Source organism: Triturus cristatus, chromosome 4_2 (assembly GCF_964204655.1).
Source record: "Triturus cristatus chromosome 4_2, aTriCri1.1, whole genome shotgun sequence".
Taxonomy (NCBI): Eukaryota; Metazoa; Chordata; class Amphibia; order Caudata; family Salamandridae; genus Triturus; species Triturus cristatus.
In genome coordinates, this window is record NC_140586.1 from 182,328,660 (window position 1) to 182,350,470 (window position 21,811).

Here is a 21,811-nt window from a genome sequence, read left to right on the forward strand (position 1 = left end):
ATAAAGAGGACACATATGAATATAACATTAAGTATAGTACAAAGAAATTCAAGGGGCAGAGGGACGTGAAAGAGGCTGACATGAGAGCAAGACAGGAGAAAATGGAAAAGTATGCAAGACTGAAAAATGTACTTTAACTTCAAGGAGATACAAAATGACAGGAGGACTAAGGGCCTGAGAACTATACAATTAACTGAAGAAAGAGCCCACAGGGGAGACAGGAGTGGGAGAGAGATGGGAATTTGTAGACCGAGAGAAAGATAGCAAAAAAAGAGAGAGAAATTGTGAGAGACTCAGTGAAGTACATAGATAGAATGAGAGACACCAAGGAGAGGAAAAGATTAGAGTATGAGAGATAAAGAACTAGAGAGAGGGCTAAAAAGTGATAGTGGATGCGAGAGATGCACACAGCAAGTAAGAAAGGGGTACAGAGACAAAGAGAAAGAAAGTCATTTGGAGTGAATTCCTGCAGCTTTTCCATATTCAGATCAAGTCTCTACCCACAATACATAAGACATCAAGTACGAAATTGTATGCAATCCCCAAGGACATCGCTTGCGGACAGGCTCCTCAGTGACAACCAAAAGAGGAAGACCCCTGGTTCTTTGAGGTTGAACATAAGCCCCTGAATCCCAGTCAGTTTCTCCCTTTTATCTGGATATAATACAGGATACTCGGATCTTTGGGGTGAGAATCACAGACTAAGGCACCAATAGGTGACTAACACATTCAGTCACCCAAAGTAGAGAAATTTATAGGACTGAAGATCAGGTGAGGAGACCAGTGGATGAGTTGCAGTGGAATAATGGTGTGTCAAGTGGTGCATCTATGGCCAATGCTACTGACCCCATGAGTTTAGAAAGCTTAATTTATCAGAGATTTCTTCCAACATTACTCCTAATACTAAGCAATGTTTCATGACAAGTCATTATCCACAAATGTGGGCAACTTCCTCTTTGGGTGCCCAGGCCTAATTGTGTTCCCATTCCGATCCTGTCTTTCTAGTATATGTCTGTCTCTTCCCTATATCGTGCACTATCTCTGCTATGATTCTCAAGTCTACCTCTGGTATCCTGGGGTGTCTCTCCCTAGCATTTCAGTCTGTCTCTCTAGTATTTAGGCTGCATCTCTCCAGAATCCAAGTCCCCAAGCCCTTCTCCCCCTTACCATAGTCTGTCTGCCCCAGGTATCTCAGTCTTTCACACACTGGCCTCTCCTCTGTATGCCAGTCTCTCGGGTATCACAGTCTGCTCTCTCAGGTATGTCAGTCTGTTGCACCTGGTAATTGTCAGTCTCTCTCTCTCGTATCCTAGTCTATGTCTCTCCTGTATCTCAGTCGGGCTATCTGTGGTTTCTCAGCCTATCTCTCTCTGGTATTGCAGTTGTCTCTCCCTGGAGTCTCAATCTGTCGCTTCCGGTGTCTCATTCTGTTTCTCTCAGGTATCCCAGTTCTTCTCTCCGCAGTATCCCAGGTGTCTGGTTGCTCAGTGGACTAATGCACCCACTCCAGGAATCTGTGTTTCACCAGGTGTTCACAGATGCAAATCCTAAATCCAGTCAGCGCTCATCCCCCTCTGAGGTGTGTAACAATGAATGTCTCATCAGTTATTCCAATCAGTCTCTCTCCTGCATCCCAGTCTATTTATCCCCTTTGCATCCAAGTTTAATTATCCCCTGCATCGTAGTCTTGTTCCCTGCATCCCAGTCAGTCTCTCCCCTGCATCTGTCTATTTATCCCCGCAATCCCAGTTTATTTATCCCCTGCATCCCAGTTTATTTATCCCCTGCATCCCAGTCTGTTTCCTGCATCCTAGTCAGTCTCTCCTCTGCATCCCAGTCTATTTATCCCCTGCACCCCAGTCTGTTTATCCCCTGAATCTTAGTCGTTCTCTCCACTGCATCCTAGTCTTTGTATCCCCCTGCATCCCAGTCTGTTCCCTGCATCCGAGTCAGTCTGTCCCCTGTATCCCAGTCTATTTATCCCCTGCATCCTGGTCTGTTTATCCCCTGAATCCTAGTTAGTCTTTCCCCGCATTCCAGTCTATTTATCCCCTTTGCATCCCAGTTTATTTCTCTCCTGCATCCTAGTTTATTTATCCCCTGCATCCAAGTCAGTCTCTCCCCTGCATCCCGGCCTATTTATCCCCTGCATCCCAGTCTGTCTCTCTCCTGCATCCCAGTCTATCCTCTTTGCATCCCAGTTTATTTATCCCCTGCATCCCTGTGTGTCCCCTCCATCCCAGTCAGTCTATGTATCCCCTGCATCCCATTCAGTCTTTCCCCTGCATCTCAGTCTATCTATCCCCTGCATTCTAGTCCGTGTATCATCCGCATCCCAGTCTGTCTCTCTCCGATATCCCAGACTCTGTCCCTTGTATTGGAGATTGCCTCTCCCCAGTACCCCAACACACCTGTCTCCTTATTTTGAGTCTGTCTCTCTCTTGCATCTGAGTTGGTGTGTCCCTTCCCTATATTCGTGTCTGATTCGCCTACGTTTTCCCGTCTGTCTATCCCTGTTATCCCAGTCTGTCTGTCCTTGTATCGGAGTCTGTCTGCCCTTTAGGCAGCCAGGTTTGACAGTCTGTCCCATTGCCCTGAGTCTCCCTCTTCACTGGATGAGATTTACTGCAAGGCACCCTGGAACCCTCAGTCTCAGATCTGCGGGGGTGGGGAGGCTGTGTAAAATCGTGGGCCCTACACCACATGCTATAGAAATGATTGACACAGACACTGTGGGTATGCTTAGTTATCTCGTCACTAGCACGTGCACTGTGGCCCTTTTATTAGCAGACCCACATCACTTGTGATGCCTGTGGCAGATAGATGTGTGTGTGTGACCAGCCCTCAAGGTAGTAGCTGGTAAACTTTTGCCTGCTGAGACACTAGAACGTGTCCAGCTGAAGGAAGTGGCCCGATTAGGGTCACGCGGGTCACTCACGACCACCTCTCAGCCTTCCATACCAAATGAAGAGTCGGTCAGACAGTAGGGAATACAAACCAATATCTGTTTATTCTGGTACACTCAGAGTGGAGCCCAGTCTGTCCAATCGGTTAGGAATGGTGCAGAGGGACTGACATCAGCAAGCATAATGATACATTATGTACATTCCAGGATCAACGAAGGCATGCCCACAATGGAATATTCCAAGCAGATGCAGCTGAACAGAGAAATACAAGGAGTAAGTTTCGATTCTGATGTCAGGCACACACTATCTATCAGTCAAGGTCATTCTACCCGTGCCCGCCACTAGACAAGTGGGAGAAGGCCTCTATCTAAAGGGAAATGTATGTGCTAATAAGAACGGTGCATTCAGAAACAACCTAGAAAAGGCAGTTTCTCAGCAATTGCAAAGGATTAGTTTCGATTATGATTCAAAATGGCACCCAAATACAAAATGGTGCAGCAAATTCAAACTTACATAGAGCAATAAACAAACAAAATAATTTCTATTCTAACAGACCCTCCTTTTAGCATGAGGAGGCTGAAAGGAGAGAAGCAGTCTCGAAGATGCCCTCATCTATGTGCATCAAATCATCTACCTCCTTCTGCAACATAATTACAGCATTTGTGTCATGAATCCATATACTTTTCTTAGGAGAGGAACAAAAGGGAAGACACTGAACAAGGACACAGCAAGAGACCAAAATTATGATGAAATTATTCACCTTTTCAAGGATCCAGCCCCTACCGCCAAAAAGTGACCAACTCCATTTCCCACTTTCCATTCCTTTAATATTTTCTAGAATGTCTAAAATGTGTTAGGTAATATTCTTTTCCATATTGGTGATCCCGACTACACACTGATCTCCTACTACTGCGCACACACCACCACTCTTAGCTAGGATGAAATCAACTGCATATATATTCGCATACTTTCCAATTGGGTGGTGATGTCATGTAAAGCTGCTACTGTAGAATTAGACAATATCTGCAGCTTACATCCGAGGTATTCTCTAGCTCTCTCACCCCTGGCCATAGCAATACCACCAAACGTAATTATGGAGGAGAGAATGTATCCGAAAGTGATCCCATTACTGTAATTGTTGACTTCCAAATCGGTCACTCCATCACAAAACTCTGCAGTCACTGTTCTTTTTACCCATCTTACACTTGGCTTACTATACTTACAAGCAAAAGACACACAATTTATGGACGGAATGCAGAACAAATCAAAACATTCACCCCCAGTCAAGAGACCTGGGTTAAATCCATCATTCTTTTGCTCACCATGCCACCCCAGTTCAGACCTGGCCATATTCAAATCAGTCTTGAGCCTGTGCCTCATGAGAACAGTTCAGCCTGACCTGCCAAGCCAGGTCCTCCCTGGACCAGAAACAAGCATCCTAGGACCAGTTTCGGGGTTTCACCCCTCTTCAGCCAGGATTGCTTGGTTCCAGTGGCACATTGAGCCCAGGACCCACGTCTGGGCATACCTGGTGCACTTAGGGCGAAAAGTGTCACAGCAAACAATGATGGACGGAATGCTGGCAATGCAAACATTCTCCCCCAGTCAAAAGATCTAGGGGAGCAACATCATCTGTACCATTATAAACATTTGAGTAAGTACCATTAGACAGAAAATAAAAACCTGGGTGTGCATGAAGTGGACCTTCATAATCTACTGGAGCATATCTAGTGTTCATTCCAAAGGTACTCGGATCCTTATCTTTCACTAAGGACAGCGTATTTTTAAACAATACTATTCCGGAACAATTGATATATAGAAATGCGTCAGTACTATTCACTATCGGACAACATGCAGGATAATAACCAGCTTTTTGGGTGACAGTTAAATCTTGGTAATGCCAGCCCACTAAGGTAACGTTCTGTTCTTTCATATATAAATGATCACAATACGTATTATTTTCACACCCCAGATACCCCTTCCCTCTCGACTTTCTGTAATATAGACATGGGCCGGAATACCCCATACCAAACTCACCCATACCTCTGCGAATTGTGATGGGCGGGTATACGTATAATTGACAAGTGACAATGGGTAAGCAGGCCATAAACTTGTGACAGATTCAGTAGGATAACAAGCAGTCCCTTCTCCGAAGATTCTCTTGTGTGTATCTAAAAATATATTCATTGGGGCTGCCCTTTTTTCTCGAACTTGAGAAAAAAGCTTCTCATTAATGCATGACGATACAGTCTGATCACGTTCTAAAACCCTTGACTCCCTACCTAAGATCAATAGGAGTAAACTCATAGGAACAACACATAATATCATTTTCCTTGTAGACCAAAATACACGTGTATAAATAGGGGGAATCACTGGCTGCTCTTCTGCAGCAACCAGTCTACCACAGGGATGCATAATAAACAATAAAATGGGAGCAAAATGTAAGCGAGAGAAATATACAAGTTCCCAGTGTCTATCGGAGCCTCACTGGTACAGGCTTTTATTGTCCATCAAAAAGTTGGCGCTCTTGAGCACCAGCGGTGCAGCTTGCTCTGTCATAAGCTTGTGTTCCCACATCGACCAGGATAATTTACCTCCAAGGAGATACTTTTGATCTATCCTGTCCAGTGTTCAAACAGTGCACACATTTCTCATCACCCCAAACTAACTCTGTTGGTACTATAGCAAAGTACACCCTAACTTACACAGTCTATCCCTAACTAATCTTTCTTCTCTTTTGGTTCACGGCCCCTCAGCCGAGGGTGCAGATTGTACCTAGTGACTCCAGGCACAGAAGGATCAACAAAAAGGGGTTCCTGGATAGCTCATATTTCCATAGGAACTGCTGCATTTAGCACTTAATCATTTTCCTCATCCGTTTGCGTCCAAGTCAACCTGGCTTCGCTGAAGGGGACGAACCGAGGCACCGTCTCACACTCTGAGTCCCCTATTCCATCCTTCACCCACTGGTCATAGGGCAAAGGTAAAGGTATCCTGCGACAGTACCCAGTTCTTACGGCCAGCGACCTTGACTGCTGTACGCGTAACTAGGAGGACCTGCTCTGGTCCTTTCCAATTCTGCTCCAATCACTTCTTCCGCTGAAATATTTTTACAAGGATATAGTCCCCGGGCTTAATGTCATGTCCTGGCCGGTTTGGTGTAACTTGCAGGGCTTCCCAGACCTTTTGGTGAATAAAACGCAAACTTTCAGTTAACTGAACAAGATAATCAATCAATCAATCAGTGACATTTATAGAGCGCACTACATACCCGTAGGGTCTCAAGGCGCTGGGGGTGGGGGGGTGCCGCTACTGCTCGAACAGCCATGTCTTCAGCTTCTTCCTGAAGGAGAGGTGGTCTTGGGTCAGGCGCAGGTCGGTCGGGAGGGAGTTCCAGGTCTTGGCGGCCAGGTAGGAGAAGGACCTTCCTCCTGTGGTCGCTCTTCGGATGCGGGGGACGGCGGCGAGAGCGAGGTTGGCTGATCGGAGGTGGCGTTTGGGAGCGTAGAAGTTGACTCGGCTGTTGAGGTAGCTCGGGCCTTGGTCGTGTAGCGCTTTGTGTGCGTGGGTGAGGAGGGTATGGAGTATCAACAATGGATACTCCATATCGTCGTGTCCGGTTCGAACCGGACTCCAACTACACTCCCAGACGCACTCGTCTCACAGGTCCTTACTCACTTGGGCTACTCACCCCTGTGTAACTCGTCCAATTAGTGACCATTACATGTTTTTTTCCCGTACAGCCGGGACGGAATTATAACCGGCGGAGAGATCCACTTACTGTTCACGTTGCGCCTGATGCCCTGAAGAAGTCGTGGGTCTTACACCCGGACGAAACACGTGTTGGCTGGGCAACGGAATCATATTAAACCAAGAAAAAGAAACGTGTTGGATTTCTGTAATTTGTGTCTATACTGCTGTTCTTACCATTACTTCCTGTATTGATACAGTACTTACTCGTAACGTGTGCATGGGCATTCTATGTCACTTTGGCATTAAAATGACTTCCGTTATCACTCCAAATCAAATGGGGCAACTGAAACGAGGAAAGAACTCCTTCAGGAGTACCTTTGCAGTCGTATTTTCCTTAGTGGGATAAGCCTCAACCCATTTACTGAATGCACAGACAACCACCAAAATATACTTCAAATTATTGCACCTTTCTAACTCTATGTAATCCATCTGAAGGACCTCAAAAGGGAAAGTGGGTGGTGTAAAATTTCCAGGCGGTGTAGGGGTACCCTTTCCAGGATTGTGCATCATGCACACCACTTCACCAAATGTGCAGCTGTCTTCAAAATTTTGTCATTTTGCCATACAGGGTTTAACAACTTACAAATACCCTTAGCACTAATATGGGCTGGGCCATGGGTCATCGTGACTACAGAAAGAGCATATGCATCAGGCAACATCCATCTCTGCTTTCCTGACTTATCAACCCAACATCCCTCATCGTTCAATTGTGCTGAACTTTCTTGCCACACTTCTAACTCCTCTATTGTGGCCTCACTTTGTATCTCTTTCACATTCTCAAATGTGTCCTCAAACATGGTAACTTCAGGCACCTACCTAGCGGGACCTCCTACAAATATTATTTTCATTTTAGTCTGTGCCGTTTCCTTCGCTGTCTGATCTGCAAAAACATTTCCCCTACCTACATCATCAGCGATTTTTCTGGTTGGCGCTACACTTTACTATGGCCAATTTCTTAGGGAGTGCCAAAGCAGACAAAAGCCTCAATATAAGGTGCCCATGCTGAATTTTAGTGCCATACAAAGTAAGAAACTGTCTCTCATCCCAGAGTTGCCCAAAATTGTGCACAACTCCGAATGCATACTGACTGTCAGTATAAATATTGACAACCAGTCCCTCACTCAATTCGCAAGCTCGTATTAGGGCAACAAGCGCAGCAGCTTGAGCCGATTGATAGGGAACCCGTGATGTCTCTACTACTGTGCGCAGTTTGGTGATAGCATAGGCAGCAGTTGTAGTGCCATCTGGTAATTTAAAACAAGAGCCATCAACATATAGTTCCCCTTGTGAGCCAGATAAGGGAACATCAGTCAAGTCTACTCGTCCTTTCGTCTCTTCTTCCGTCCGGAAGATAGTCATGTTTGTCGACTTTATCACTTTCAGAAGGGAGGGGCAATAACATTGCTGGATTCTGAGTTGCACATCTTTTGATTGTGATGTGTTTAGCAAACAAAGTCAATTCATAGCCAGTCAGATGTGCACTGGTGAGGTGCTGTATCTTAGTCTTATTCAAAAGTGTATCCACAGCATGGGGTACCATGACTGTGAGGTCAGTATCAAGTACAAGTCCAGCCGATTGTCTGATCGAAGTGGCCACGGCCGCGACCGCTCTTTGACAACTCGGGAGGGCTTTTGCGACAGGGTCAAGAACAGCAGAGAAATAAGCACACGGCTGTTGCTGATCTCCAAATGTTTGTGTTAAAACAGAAAGCGCGCAACCAGCCATCTCATGGACGTACAACACAAACGATTTATTATATTCCGGGGTGCCAAGTACGGAAGCCGAACAAAGCGTAGTTTTCCATTGCTCAAAAGACTGCTGACATTCTGGCATCCAAGGCAAGGGCTCATGCACTTCTTTACTCGTTAGTGCAAGCAAGGGTTTGATTAGTAAGGAATAGTTGAGTATCCACAGGCGACAGTAAGAAGTAATACCTATAAAAGCGCGCACATCTTTTTGAGTTTGTGGAATGGGCATTTTAACAATGGTACTGATGCACTCCGAGTTTAGTCTCCTAACCTCCTTCGACAGTAGGTGACCTAAATAGGTAATCTCCTGTCGACAATACTGGAATTTAGAAAGAGAAACCTTATGTCCATGATGAGCCAAATGTAACAATAATTTGACTGTACTATCTTTACAACCTTGCTCTGAATCGGAAGTGATAAGCAAGTCATCAACATACTGCACCAATACATAACCTGTAGGGAGCGAAAGGAAATCAAACTGACTCTTTAAAGCCTGACTGTAAATACTTGGACTCTTAGTATAGCCCTGAGAAGCTCGACAGAACCTAAAGTTCCTGCCAGCTAGCGTAAACCCAAACAAATGGCAACTATCTGGATGAATAGGAATACTGAAAAATGCATTCTTCAAATCAATGACAGAAAATAATTTAGCAGGGTAAGGAATCATCGTCAAAAGTGTAGTAATGTCTAGGACCACTGGAAACTGGTGAACCACTATTGTATTAACTTCGTGCAAATCAATAACAAAGCGATAAACATCTTCATGATGATCAAGGGAACCTGAGGGTGTCTGTTAAAGAATTGGAAGAATGGAGCTATTACAAATATTGGCAAACGTCTCTTCAACCACCCCCTTCTTGATCCAATCGTGAATAATTTGCAATAAGGCTCGCTCTCCTGCCTGTGGTATTTTATTCTGAGGACTACGAGGCAAAATAGCATTGTCCTTAACTATTATCGAAACCGGTGGTATGTGTAGCAGTCCCATATCGGTATCACCTGTCGCCCACAAAGTAGGTGGCACATCAACAAATTCAGCAGGGAGAGGCGCATCCTTGGACAAACACTGTTTAGCACCAACTACATCTTTGCCCATTATCATATAAACACCTGCCGGAGAAAAATAAATTGTAGCATGCAATTTCTTCAGCAAGTCCAAACCCATCAAATTCTCATTGCAATTCAACAAAAATGGCGAATCCACAGTAAAGGGACCAATAGTCAATGCAAGGGGTCTTGAAATGGGGCTTACAACCGGTACACCAGAAAAACCTACCAAAACATTCTGGCCAGACAGCCGCCCCAGGGACCATATTTCGAGAAACAGAACTTTTTGTCGCACCTGTATCCACCAAAAATGTCTTCGTCGAGCCGTGCACTTCCGCTGTCACATAAGGACCATGCTGGTCTACAGGTATCGGAACTGGTCCCCCACTCTGTCCCTGGCTAGCTGTAAGACATTCCTGTGGATTTATCCATATAATCATCATGATAGTACTGTCCATCCCGAGGATCATCAAAGTAATTATCAGAACGACCCTATGAGGCTGCAGCGTTCTGAACCCTGTCAGCCCCACCAGCTCCACGACCCCGTCCACGAGAATCTCGTCCACTAGGGACCGCCACCTTCTGCAAAAGCACAGGGCACTCGCTATGCCAATGACCCTCCTCTTTACAATACGCACACTGATTCGGTCACAGAGGCGTCGTTTTCGGCTGTCTACTAGTACGTGGAAGCTGGCTGTCAGGACCACCACGTTCTCTGCCCTTTAAAATCCTGCTGCAACAACACCTTTGTCTTTAAATCCTTCTGCTTTTTCTCTGTCCTTTCTTTCTCCTCATTGTCTAGATGTTCATAATATTGGGCCATATTTAAAATAACAGAAGGGGACTAGGTGGACCAGGTACTTTCAGAAGCCTGCAATCGAGTCGCAATCTCAGAAAGTAAATTAGAAACAAATCTATTAACAACCAAGCACCCCCCTCAATAGACAAATCCTGCCCACTGTAATCCAAAAATGTATCCTCAAACCAAGTGAAAATATCAGACACACACTCATCTTTCTTTTGTCGACAAGCCTACAATTTATCCCAGACCACTTTTCTTGGTGGACGAAGGGAATGCATATAGTTAATATGCGGCCTAGCAACGCTAAAATTTCCACTCGGGGCTTATCACCTGGTTTTCTCTCCTGGTCCCATGTTTTAATTTGATCCCAAGTACCACCCAACTCCGGAACATTATCTTGAGTATGTACCTCCCGCCAAATATCGACCAGAACAAGAAGACCCAAAAATATTTCAATATCAGGGAGAGTCATTACCGTTGAGGAAGCAGCTTCAGTCAGTTCCTTATAATTAGGGCTCCCGGTTTCATGGTATTTATTCTTTTGCCATTTCCGTCTGTATTTATCCATATTTATTTTTTGGGCATTTTTTCTGTATTTATCCACATTTATTTTTGCCGTAAGTAAAAAACGACGCTACAGCTAGTATTTTTCCACATTTATTTAAATTAACAATGCACACATGCGCTCACTTAAACTAGTGATTTGTTGTGGCTTTAGCAGTGCTATAAATGGTCCGGTACTGAGTAATTTCAAAAGGAGAGTACCTGTGCTTCTCAGTTTTGCTATAAAAACACTTTAGGATAGAGTACAAGCACTTATCAGGAGCAAACATGTGCCAGCTCTTCTGTATTTCCATCTAAAACTAGGTAGAAATCTGCCTTCAAGTGTCTACGGTTTTCACACAAAGTACGTAAGGTTACCTATATTGGTGGTGGTGTGTTTGTGTGTAGATAGACAGACAGATAGATAGATCCCAAGCTACATGCCACGTCATTGTCACATTAAATAGTCACTCCCACTTAAGGCATTAGTAAACATAAACAACCTACTACGTGTCTCACTTCAAACCCTCTACATTTCACAAGTGCTATGGTAATGGATTAAATGCTGCGCAATGCACATACAAAATATACATAGTCACATGAATAAATGTTGTGTGGGTGAAGAGTTTAAACATGAAAAAACCAAAACATCTATATGTTGCCAGCCTAATTGAGAAACCTCATAAATTACACATGAGACGCCAAACACTCTAAATATGCCGCCTGTATATTTAACATTTATAAAAATATAAAGTCTTTAACAAACTATTTGACATTTAAAACACGCTGCAGTTATATCGTCATAAAAGTGAAAAGAACCTCTGTCTCCCCTCAGACCTGGAATGCATTTCTGAAATGAAAAGCGCTCTGCCGATAATTGAATGCTGACTCATACTGCAGCTATAATGACTTACAAAGCCAGATGAAAGTGCAGCAAACACTAATTCGAACCCCAATAAGCATTCTACTCGGGTGATTACTTTCATGGAAGCCAGTTACCTAACAAATGTATGTGTCCGTGTCAGAACTACCCCTCCTATAATGCATCTGGACAATCGCAAATATGCCTGCAAAAGACTTATATATATCATTTAAGGACGTGGCATGTCGCTTGGGAGCTCTCTGCTGCCAAAACCTGTTTTCAAAACCCCGGGAGGGGAGCGTCCGCTCCTTCTCTGCTAATAGCTGCCGAGGTTTCAGATTGTACCGCCGGCATTCTTATCGCCTCACACCTAGCCGTGAAACCAAGCACCCTGCAGCTATGCCCCTTCTACCAAACTCCCGGCTATACAATGACAACCATGGTGATCTGGACAATCATTAAAGTGGCACCTTTCTTCTGTCTCCTCCTCCTATCTTTAGACGCCTGGTTCTGAGCGTGAATTGCATGCACAGCTATGTCGGTCCGAAGCACTCACGCTGCCGTGTGACATCATGGGGTGAAAGAACAATAAAGCCTCGTTAACAAGCAAATGGTCTTTAAAAAGACCTGTGAAGTACTCGGGTGCGGCTGTGTGCGCGCCTGGGATGGAAATTCCAGCAGCAGGAAGGGGGCATGGCTGGATTCGAGCACAGCAGTGTGGCAACGTTTTCTAGTATTTTGCCGTTTCTAAATATAAATACAGACAAAGGAAATATAGATTTCCGTCTGTATTTATATGTAGAAATCCGTAAATACGGAAAACCGGGAGCCCTACTTATAATAAGCAGTAGGATTTTTTCTAGGATCGGTCAAATGAGTCTTAAGGGACAAAACCTCTCTTCTTTTCCACGGAGTATAAACCAATTGTTCCTGAAACCTGGCCGCCACTGCAGCTAGAGTAACATTACCAAGTCGGTCCGTCAACTCCTGTATCTCTGGGTGATATGTAGGATGGACTTCTCGTATTGGAAACTGAGACACTGTAGTAGGACTCTTCTCATGCAACCTGCTCCTATAGAGAACCAATGTGGTAATGTCACTGAAAACTTGAGCTGGGTCCATACTGTTAGTATACACACGTTCTTTAATATCAAATAAAATATGCAGCACAGCATCCCAAAGTGTTGCTTCCAAAGACCAATTAATGTAGAGGACATATGCTTAACAGCATGCTGCTGTATAAAAGGCTCATAATCTTTCAACACATCCCAGACATCCTCCACACTATAAATGGAATTACGACCAGCTGTGCAGCCTGATTAGCTACTACCTTATTCTCTTCATCCCCCACCACAGACCGTACAAGATCCTTACATTTTTACCAAGTCTCTATCCTCAAACCCACAAACTGGCCTCGGTGCCTACAAATGTCGGGGATGAAGAACAAATGAGGGAGAAGCAACAGAAGTAACAGGCACAAACAATCGTCGCTGGCGTTTGCATCGCAGGAGTAAGGGCTGGAGACAGGGATGCTGAGACAATAGGAGTCAACAAAAAAATGCCAGTACTGCACTTCAATTCAATAGTTTCTGCTAATTGAGTAACAATCCTCAATTCGGAAAGACCAATCTTTTAGTCTGGTTTCTTATGAACATTTCTTTTTATTTTGGATTTTATTCCTAAAGTTTTTTTCTATTTTTTGTTGGACCTTTTTTAAACAAAAATTATTTTTTCACAACAAATAGAGACTTGAAAGGTATATACAAAAAACATCCAATATATACAAAGACATCAAAAAATGTCACAACTCACATATAATGTATATCACTTTACAAAATATTTAGTGGACACATTAAACATTCAAAGGACAACATTAAGTGCACTTAGAGACATGAACATACAAGACTAAACAAATTGACGACACATTAACAAATACAGCCTGTTCAGAAACAAGTGTAAACGCCCTGTGTTAAATAATGTTTTTTGAGAACAGGTGCGGATACTAGTGATTAGTACAAAATTTGTTTGTTCATATTTTCATATAATAGACCATCAGATAATTCAATTTTTAAGTTGTAATCCTGGGGAGATTGGTCTATTTGAGAGAACGGAGGTAAAGAGAACAGGGGTCGACGCGTTTCGAATCCCTTATGTAGCAGGGATTCTCATCAGGACCGTGAGGATTCAATCTACAGAAAAAATAATAAAAACATTCTGTCAGTCATACTCACAACACTCGACTTCAATCAATCACGCACACTCTCAGATCATACCTGTATTTATGATTCAGTGGTCGGTCTCCCAACAAAGTGTCTAATCGTGTAGCTGTAATGTTAAGAATTCAATGGGCATAATTAGTGTTGGTTAGCCAGTAAAAGGGAAACAATGATGACGTTCGTTAATCTGGGTACTTACATAGAGATGCGGTATGACCGCGTGGTCAGTTACTTATTGTCAGTTTCTTCAAACAATTCTGTAATGAAAAAAAGAAGAAATGTCCTATTTACTTTGGCGAAAAAAGGGGGGCACGCAGATGCTCATATTTAAAATGACCGGCTTAGTGGGGCGGGTATAATCGAGCTCTTAAGTTTGTTAGCACGCAGCAAGCCTGATTTCTAGGTGAGGGTGTGCCAATAAATGGAGTGGTTTGGCGTTCGGTAGCGTTCATTTAGGAAGAATGTAGAATTCACTTAGGCACTTCTGCGTTCTGTAATTCGATGGTGTGTCTATGCTCGTGTTAAATGACAGATTTCGTCAGGCGGCATTCCAAGTGCACGGATGGGTTGAAGCTTTTCGGCTGCGCGCTAAGGAAATCTTACCGGTATTAGTTTCTCAAGTCTCCTCCATACGCGTCTACGTCCATCACTGAGGCGCGTTTGTGATTATCCCGGTTGACCCGGTTGTATAAGTGATTGGAGCCTGCTGCTAAGGCTTCTGGGAATCGTAGTTTTAAGTTTTGAACATGTTGTGCTGATTGCAATATTTGTTTAGGGGTATGTAAAAGTGTGGTCTGGAAGTTTTTTGAAAAAAGCTGTTACTTAGCAACCCGTGTAAGTGCATTGTAGATCGATTGTCTAGTGGTGGAATATGTCATTGCTGTCCAATGTATCCATGAATTCTTGCCACAGTAGATGTAAAATGGAGGGAGAGAGAAAAAACCACTATGTTCATAAGTTATAAAGTTCCGACATTTCGTTCAAGCCCTGAGTGGCCGAGTTGAATTTTAGGATCAGCATTGCTTCTCGTTGCTTTAGTTTGGTCTCTAGATCTCCGCCCCTCTGGTCATGCTCTAACTTCGAAATGACGGTCCATCTGAAGTCAAGGTCTCCGTGTGACTCGTCAATCCAATGTTGTACAAGGGGTGCTGTGGTGATTTTTTTCTTTATTCTTGATTTATGTTGAGAGATTCTCTGTCTGATTTCCTGATTTGTTTTCCCTATGTACAATTTGGGGCATGGACATAGGATGGCGTAGATCAAGTTTTTTGATTTACAATTCGTAAAGGTGTTGTGTTTCCATGAGATTCCTTCATGTTGGAATACATTCCCCTCAATTGTGGAATTACAACACATGCATGTTCCGCACTTCTTATGTCCTGTAACAGGAGGTAAATTGACAAATTCACGTATTGTGGGGGTCTTCTTGACAGGGACAACTGCCCTAATGATTTGGTTCGCAATGCTCTTATCTTTTTTGAAGGCGAAGAGTGGTTTGGCGTTCAACTGTATGTCAATATCCTTTATTAGATGCCAGTTCTGGTGGATGACCTTTTTGAGAAAATTAGATGATGCCCCAAAGGTAGTGACACATACTGTGCGCTCGAGTTTTTTCTTTTCTTTCTTTCTCAGGAGTTCTTCTCGTGGTGTCCACCTCGCGCGTTTGATTGCTTGTTTAACCAATTTAGATGGATATCCCCGGTCTAAAAGTCTCTCCATGAGCAAGTTTGCATGGTACATATACTCGTCTTTAAATGAACAATTTCGACGTATACGGAGAAATTGGCCTATTGGTAAATTTTCTTTCAGACTGCGCGGGTGGTTACTTGAGAAATGCAAGGATTTGTTGCGGTCAGTCTCTTTTCTGTAGAGGGTGGTCACCAACTGTCCATCTGTGCAATAAACTTCCACATCTAGAAAGGAAAGTCTTGTGGGTGATGACTGGATACTGAATTTGATGTCCATTGTGCAACTGTTGAGCCATCCATGAAAGTCAGTTAATTGTTCCATTGTGCCGGACCATGTGAAAAAAATGTCGTCAATGAAACGGACCCAGCCCCCTATCCATTGTGAGAAGGGGTTGTTATTGTGTACGTATCTGTCCTCATATACACTCATAAAGAGTATAGCCAGCTCCGGGGCAAAGGGACAGCCCATGGCTACTCCCTTTATTTGGAGAAAGAAGTCCTCATGGAATTTAAAGTAGTTTTTAGTTAAAGCCATTCTAGCCAATTCCAAAATGAAGTCCGTAGGAATTCTTGCTGGACGATCTCTTTTATCCAAGAAGATTTCCACCACTTCCAAGGCCTGATCTTGGGGAATTTGGGTATATAGTGAAACTATATCCATGCTTACTAGTAAATCCTGTCCTTCGGTAAATGGTAATTGTTGTAATTTACACAGAAAATCTGAGGTGTCTCTCAAGAAAGATTGTACTGTCAATGTGAAAGGTTTAAGGAAGAAGTCAATAAACTTGGAGATGGGTTCAAAAAGTGAATCGCACCCAGATATTATGGGGCGGCCTGGTGGTGTTTTGGCATTCTTATGTACCTTCGGAAGTACATAGAACAATGGTGTTCTTGGGTGTTTGTTGACTTGATAATTGAATTCTTGTTTGCCCAAAAAACCTTGTTCAAACCCATTCTGTAGAATTTTTTCAAGTTCTCTCTGAAATTCAGTCGTTGGATCTGATCGTATTTTCCGATAGCATTCTATGTCAAGTAGCTGTCGATTGGCTTCCGCTATATATTCGTTGGTACCCCAAATAACAATCGAACCGCCTTTGTCGGCTTGCTTGACTATAATATTCTCATCATTTCTGAGAGAAAAAAGTATATCACTTCTTTAGGTATTTTAAAAGCTGGTTGTCCACCAGCTTTTAAAATACATAAAGAAGTGATATACTTTGAGAAAACTGTGTTGTCAGCTATTGCCTCAGAAGAAAAAAAGAACAAATCTTTTACCAAACATAACTTGTCTAAAAAGGAAAAAGATGCACTTTTTTCTCTCAGAAATGATGAGAATATTATAGTCAAGCAAGCCGACAAAGGCGGTTCGATTGTTATTTGGGGTACCAACGAATATATAGCGGAAGCCAATCGACAGCTACTTGACATAGAATGCTATCGGAAAATACGATCAGATCCAACGACTGAATTTCAGAGAGAACTTGAAAAAATTCTACAGAATGGGTTTGAACAAGGTTTTTTGGGCAAACAAGAATTCAATTATCTAGTCAACAAACACCCAAGAACACCATTGTTCTATGTACTTCCGAAGGTACATAAGAATGCCAAAACACCACCAGGCCGCCCCATAATATCTGGGTGCGATTCACTTTTTGAACCCATCTCCAAGTTTATTGACTTCTTCCTTAAACCTTTCACATTGACAGTACAATCTTTCTTGAGAGACACCTCAGATTTTCTGTGTAAATTACAACAATTACCATTTACCGAAGGACAGGATTTACTAGTAAGCATGGATATAGTTTCACTATATACCCAAATTCCCCAAGATCAGGCCTTGGAAGTGGTGGAAATCTTCTTGGATAAAAGAGATCGTCCAGCAAGAATTCCTACGGACTTCATTTTGGAATTGCCTAGAATGGCTTTAACTAAAAACTACTTTAAATTCCATGAGGACTTCTTTCTCCAAATAAAGGGAGTAGCCATGGGCTGTCCCTTTGCCCCGGAGCTGGCTATACTCTTTATGAGTGTATATGAGGACAGATACGTACACAATAACAACCCCTTCTCACAATGGATAGGGGGCTGGGTCCGTTTCATTGACGACATTTTTTTCACATGGTCCGGCACAATGGAACAATTAACTGACTTTCATGGATGGCTCAACAGTCGCACAATGGACATCAAATTCAGTATCCAGTCATCACCCACAAGACTTTCCTTTCTAGATGTGGAAGTTTATTGCACAGATGGACAGTTGGTGACCACCCTCTACAGAAAAGAGACTGACCGCAACAAATCCTTGCATTTCTCAAGTAACCACCCGCGCAGTCTGAAAGAAAATTTACCAATAGGCCAATTTCTCCGTATACGTCGAAATTGTTCATTTAAAGACGAGTATATGTACCATGCAAACTTGCTCATGGAGAGACTTTTAGACCGGGGATATCCATCTAAATTGGTTAAACAAGCAATCAAACGCGCGAGGTGGACACCACGAGAAGAACTCCTGAGAAAGAAAGAAAAGAAAAAACTCGAGCGCACAGTATGTGTCACTACCTTTGGGGCATCATCTAATTTTCTCAAAAAGGTCATCCACCAGAACTGGCATCTAATAAAGGATATTGACATACAGTTGAACGCCAAACCACTCTTCGCCTTCAAAAAAGATAAGAGCATTGCGAACCAAATCATTAGGGCAGCCGTCCCTGTCAAGAAGACCCCCACAATACGTGAATTTGTCAATTTACCTCCTGTTACAGGACATAAGAAGTGCGGAACATGCATGTGTTGTAATTCCACAATTGAGGGGAATGTATTCCAACATGAAGGAATCTCATGGAAACACAACACCTTTACGAATTGTAAATCAAAAAACTTGATCTACGCCATCCTATGTCCATGCCCCAAATTGTACATAGGGAAAACAAATCAGGAAATCAGACAGAGAATCTCTCAACATAAATCAAGAATAAAGAAAAAAATCACCACAGCACCCCTTGTACAACATTGGATTGACGAGTCACACGGAGACCTTGACTTCAGATGGACCGTCATTTCGAAGTTAGAGCATGACCAGAGGGGCGGAGATCTAGAGACCAAACTAAAGCAACGAGAAGCAATGCTGATCCTAAAATTCAACTCGGCCACTCAGGGCTTGAACGAAATGTCGGAACTTTATAACTTATGAACATAGTGGTTTTTTCTCTCTCCCTCCATTTTACATCTACTGTGGCAAGAATTCATGGATACATTGGACAGCAATGACATATTCCACCACTAGACAATCGATCTACAATGCACTTACACGGGTTGCTAAGTAACAGCTTTTTTCAAAAAACTTCCAGACCACACTTTTACATACCCCTAAACAAATATTGCAATCAGCACAACATGTTCAAAACTTAAAACTACGATTCCCAGAAGCCTTAGCAGCAGGCTCCAATCACTTATACAACCGGGTCAACCGGGATAATCACAAACGCGCCTCAGTGATGGACGTAGACGCGTATGGAGGAGACTTGAGAAACTAATACCGGTAAGATTTCCTTAGCGCGCAGCCGAAAAGCTTCAACCCATCCGTGCACTTGGAATGCCGCCTGACGAAATCTGTCATTTAACACGAGCATAGACACACCATCGAATTACAGAACGCAGAAGTGCCTAAGTGAATTCTACATTCTTCCTAAATGAACGCTACCGAACGCCAAACCACTCCATTTATTGGCACACCCTCACCTAGAAATCAGGCTTGCTGCGTGCTAACAAACTTAAGAGCTCGATTATACCCGCCCCACTAAGCCGGTCATTTTAAATATGAGCATCTGCGTGCCCCCCTTTTTTCGCCAAAGTAAATAGGACATTTCTTCTTTTTTTCATTACAGAATTGTTTGAAGAAACTGACAATAAGTAACTGACCACGCGGTCATACCGCATCTCTATGTAAGTACCCAGATTAACGAACGTCATCATTGTTTCCCTTTTACTGGCTAACCAACACTAATTATGCCCATTGAATTCTTAACATTACAGCTACACGATTAGACACTTTGTTGGGAGACCGACCACTGAATCATAAATACAGGTATGATCTGAGAGTGTGCGTGATTGATTGAAGTCGAGTGTTGTGAGTATGACTGACAGAATGTTTTTATTATTTTTTCTGTAGATTGAATCCTCACGGTCCTGATGAGAATCCCTGCTACATAAGGGATTCGAAACGCGTCGACCCCTGTTCTCTTTACCTCCGTTCTCTCAAATAGACCAATCTCCCCAGGATTACAACTTAAAAATTGAATTATCTGATGGTCTATTATATGAAAATATGAACAAACAAATTTTGTACTAATCACTAGTATCCGCACCTGTTCTCAAAAAACATTATTTAACACAGGGCGTTTACACTTGTTTCTGAACAGGCTGTATTTGTTAATGTGTCGTCAATTTGTTTAGTCTTGTATGTTCATGTCTCTAAGTGCACTTAATGTTGTCCTTTGAATGTTTAATGTGTCCACTAAATATTTTGTAAAGTGATATACATTATATGTGAGTTGTGACATTTTTTGATGTCTTTGTATATATTGGATGTTTTTTGTATATACCTTTCAAGTCTCTATTTGTTGTGAAAAAATAATTTTTGTTTAAAAAAGGTCCAACAAAAAATAGAAAAAAACTTTAGGAATAAAATCCAAAATAAAAAGAAATGTTCATAAGAAACCAGACTAAAAGATTGGTCTTTCCGAATTGAGGATTGTTACTCAATTAGCAGAAACTATTGAATTGAAGTGCAGTACTGGCATTTTTTTGTTGACTCTTGTATTGGCGCAGCCTTACTGCGTTGGAGCCAGAACCCCTATTGTTGCCACGAGACAATAGGAGTGGCAAGAGTACTAACAGTCACTGTTGCCACAGACGGCAGAGAAACAGAAGAAAGAGGAGGAGGAGTAGCCGAAGCCACAGCAATTGAAACAACAGCGGTTGATACAGGAACAGAGAGGACAGCTGTAACAGGTGGCTGTGATGGCACAGGGACAGTAGGATATATCCTTTGCGGAGCATGTGGGGGTGGGGGTCGGTTGTACAAAAATTCTTCCACAAAAGTATCAGTTTCCTCCTGAGCCAAATACGATTTATCAATATGTAATCAAAACCTCCTGTCTTCACACTCAACTCAGTTTCCTTGTTTTTAGGTCATATGCCACAGCTTTCTGAGTCAATGTCTGCATTTTACCTTACCGGGCCTCTTTCTCGGACTGCAGTCATTTCTGCCTAGCTGTCTTCTGCCACGTTCTGAGGGAATCAAACATAGACAGTCTACTTCGTCTTTTAAATAACTGTTCCTGTAAATACCCACCAATCTTTTTTTCATCGAAAGTGCCCATTAACGGCCACTGCAACTCGGTATTTTCCCTTGTATATTTGTGCCATAATGTACTAAACATAATAGGGCAAGGACCATGCTTCACATACATATCAAAATTTGGAGTGCCTTCTGGAGGCGTCAGCTGAGCTTTTTCCAATCGAGCATCTGCAGAACGACAGCACAATGAGAACAACTTGCTGAATCCAGGGTTTTTAAAAAAAAAAGAAAACAAGTTCAGTCTTTTATGCCTGGCAAAAACAATTGCAAAAGCTTTTATCCCAAAGACGGTCTTCAGACCGCACCAAATGCAAACCAAAATGGTACCATATCCACAAAGAACCAAAAAAAACTCACCTGATCTATGAAGGTCAAACCAACTAATTCTCCACTGCTAACTCTTCAGACCAAATGGTCAGATCCAAGGGTTTCACCGTTGAGGACTCCAGTTGGGATAACCGCTGGGCGAGGCACCATCCGGCAGACAGAAGGGGGAGCTGCGAGCAATCAATGCTTCTCGTACAGGGATCCCTGAACCGTCAGTCCGACCCGACGATGGCCTCGACCTCCCCCGTCCGCGGTAGATGATGGTTCACTCACCCGAAGGAGTCCCTATTCGGGTGCCAACTGAAGGAAGTGGCCTGATTAGGGTCACCCGGGTCACTCACGACCACCTCTCAGCCTTCCATACCAAATTAAGAGTTGGTCAGACAGTAGAGAATACAAACCAATATCAATTTATTCAGGTACATTCACAGTGGAGCCCAGTCTGCCTAGTCAGTTAGGAGTGATGCAGAGGAACTGACATCAGCAAGCATAAAGATACATTATGTAAATTTCAGGATCAATGTAGGCACACCCAACATGGAATTTTCCAGGCAGATGC

General features: G+C 43.0%; 1 protein-coding gene and 1 long non-coding RNA gene across 8 annotated transcripts in view; one reads left to right on the forward strand and one right to left on the reverse strand.

Moving 5' to 3' along the window:
• The window catches only part of ARHGDIB (Rho GDP dissociation inhibitor beta), a 103,207-nt gene that overhangs the window by 58,931 nt on the left and 22,465 nt on the right, over positions 1-21,811 (forward strand). Inside the window, exon 5 of one of the 7 annotated variants that reach the window (XM_085601016.1) lies at positions 1,441-1,566. The exons of 5 other annotated variants lie outside the window; for them this stretch is intronic. In XM_085601016.1, the coding sequence (XP_085457142.1) occupies positions 1,441-1,551 (111 nt within the window). In that variant the 3' untranslated portion in view covers positions 1,552-1,566. Of the gene's footprint in view, positions 1-1,440; positions 1,567-3,112; positions 3,180-21,811 lie in introns of those variants that run through there. One more of the 7 variants, XM_085601017.1, reaches the window with a different exon arrangement.
• Positions 8,785-21,261, reverse strand: LOC146833308 (uncharacterized). The gene is made up of 3 exons (XR_014960221.1): positions 20,432-21,261; positions 12,498-13,194; positions 8,785-10,759 (listed from the first exon to the last, which is right to left on the reverse strand). It is a non-coding gene; the product is annotated as an uncharacterized LOC146833308 (long non-coding RNA).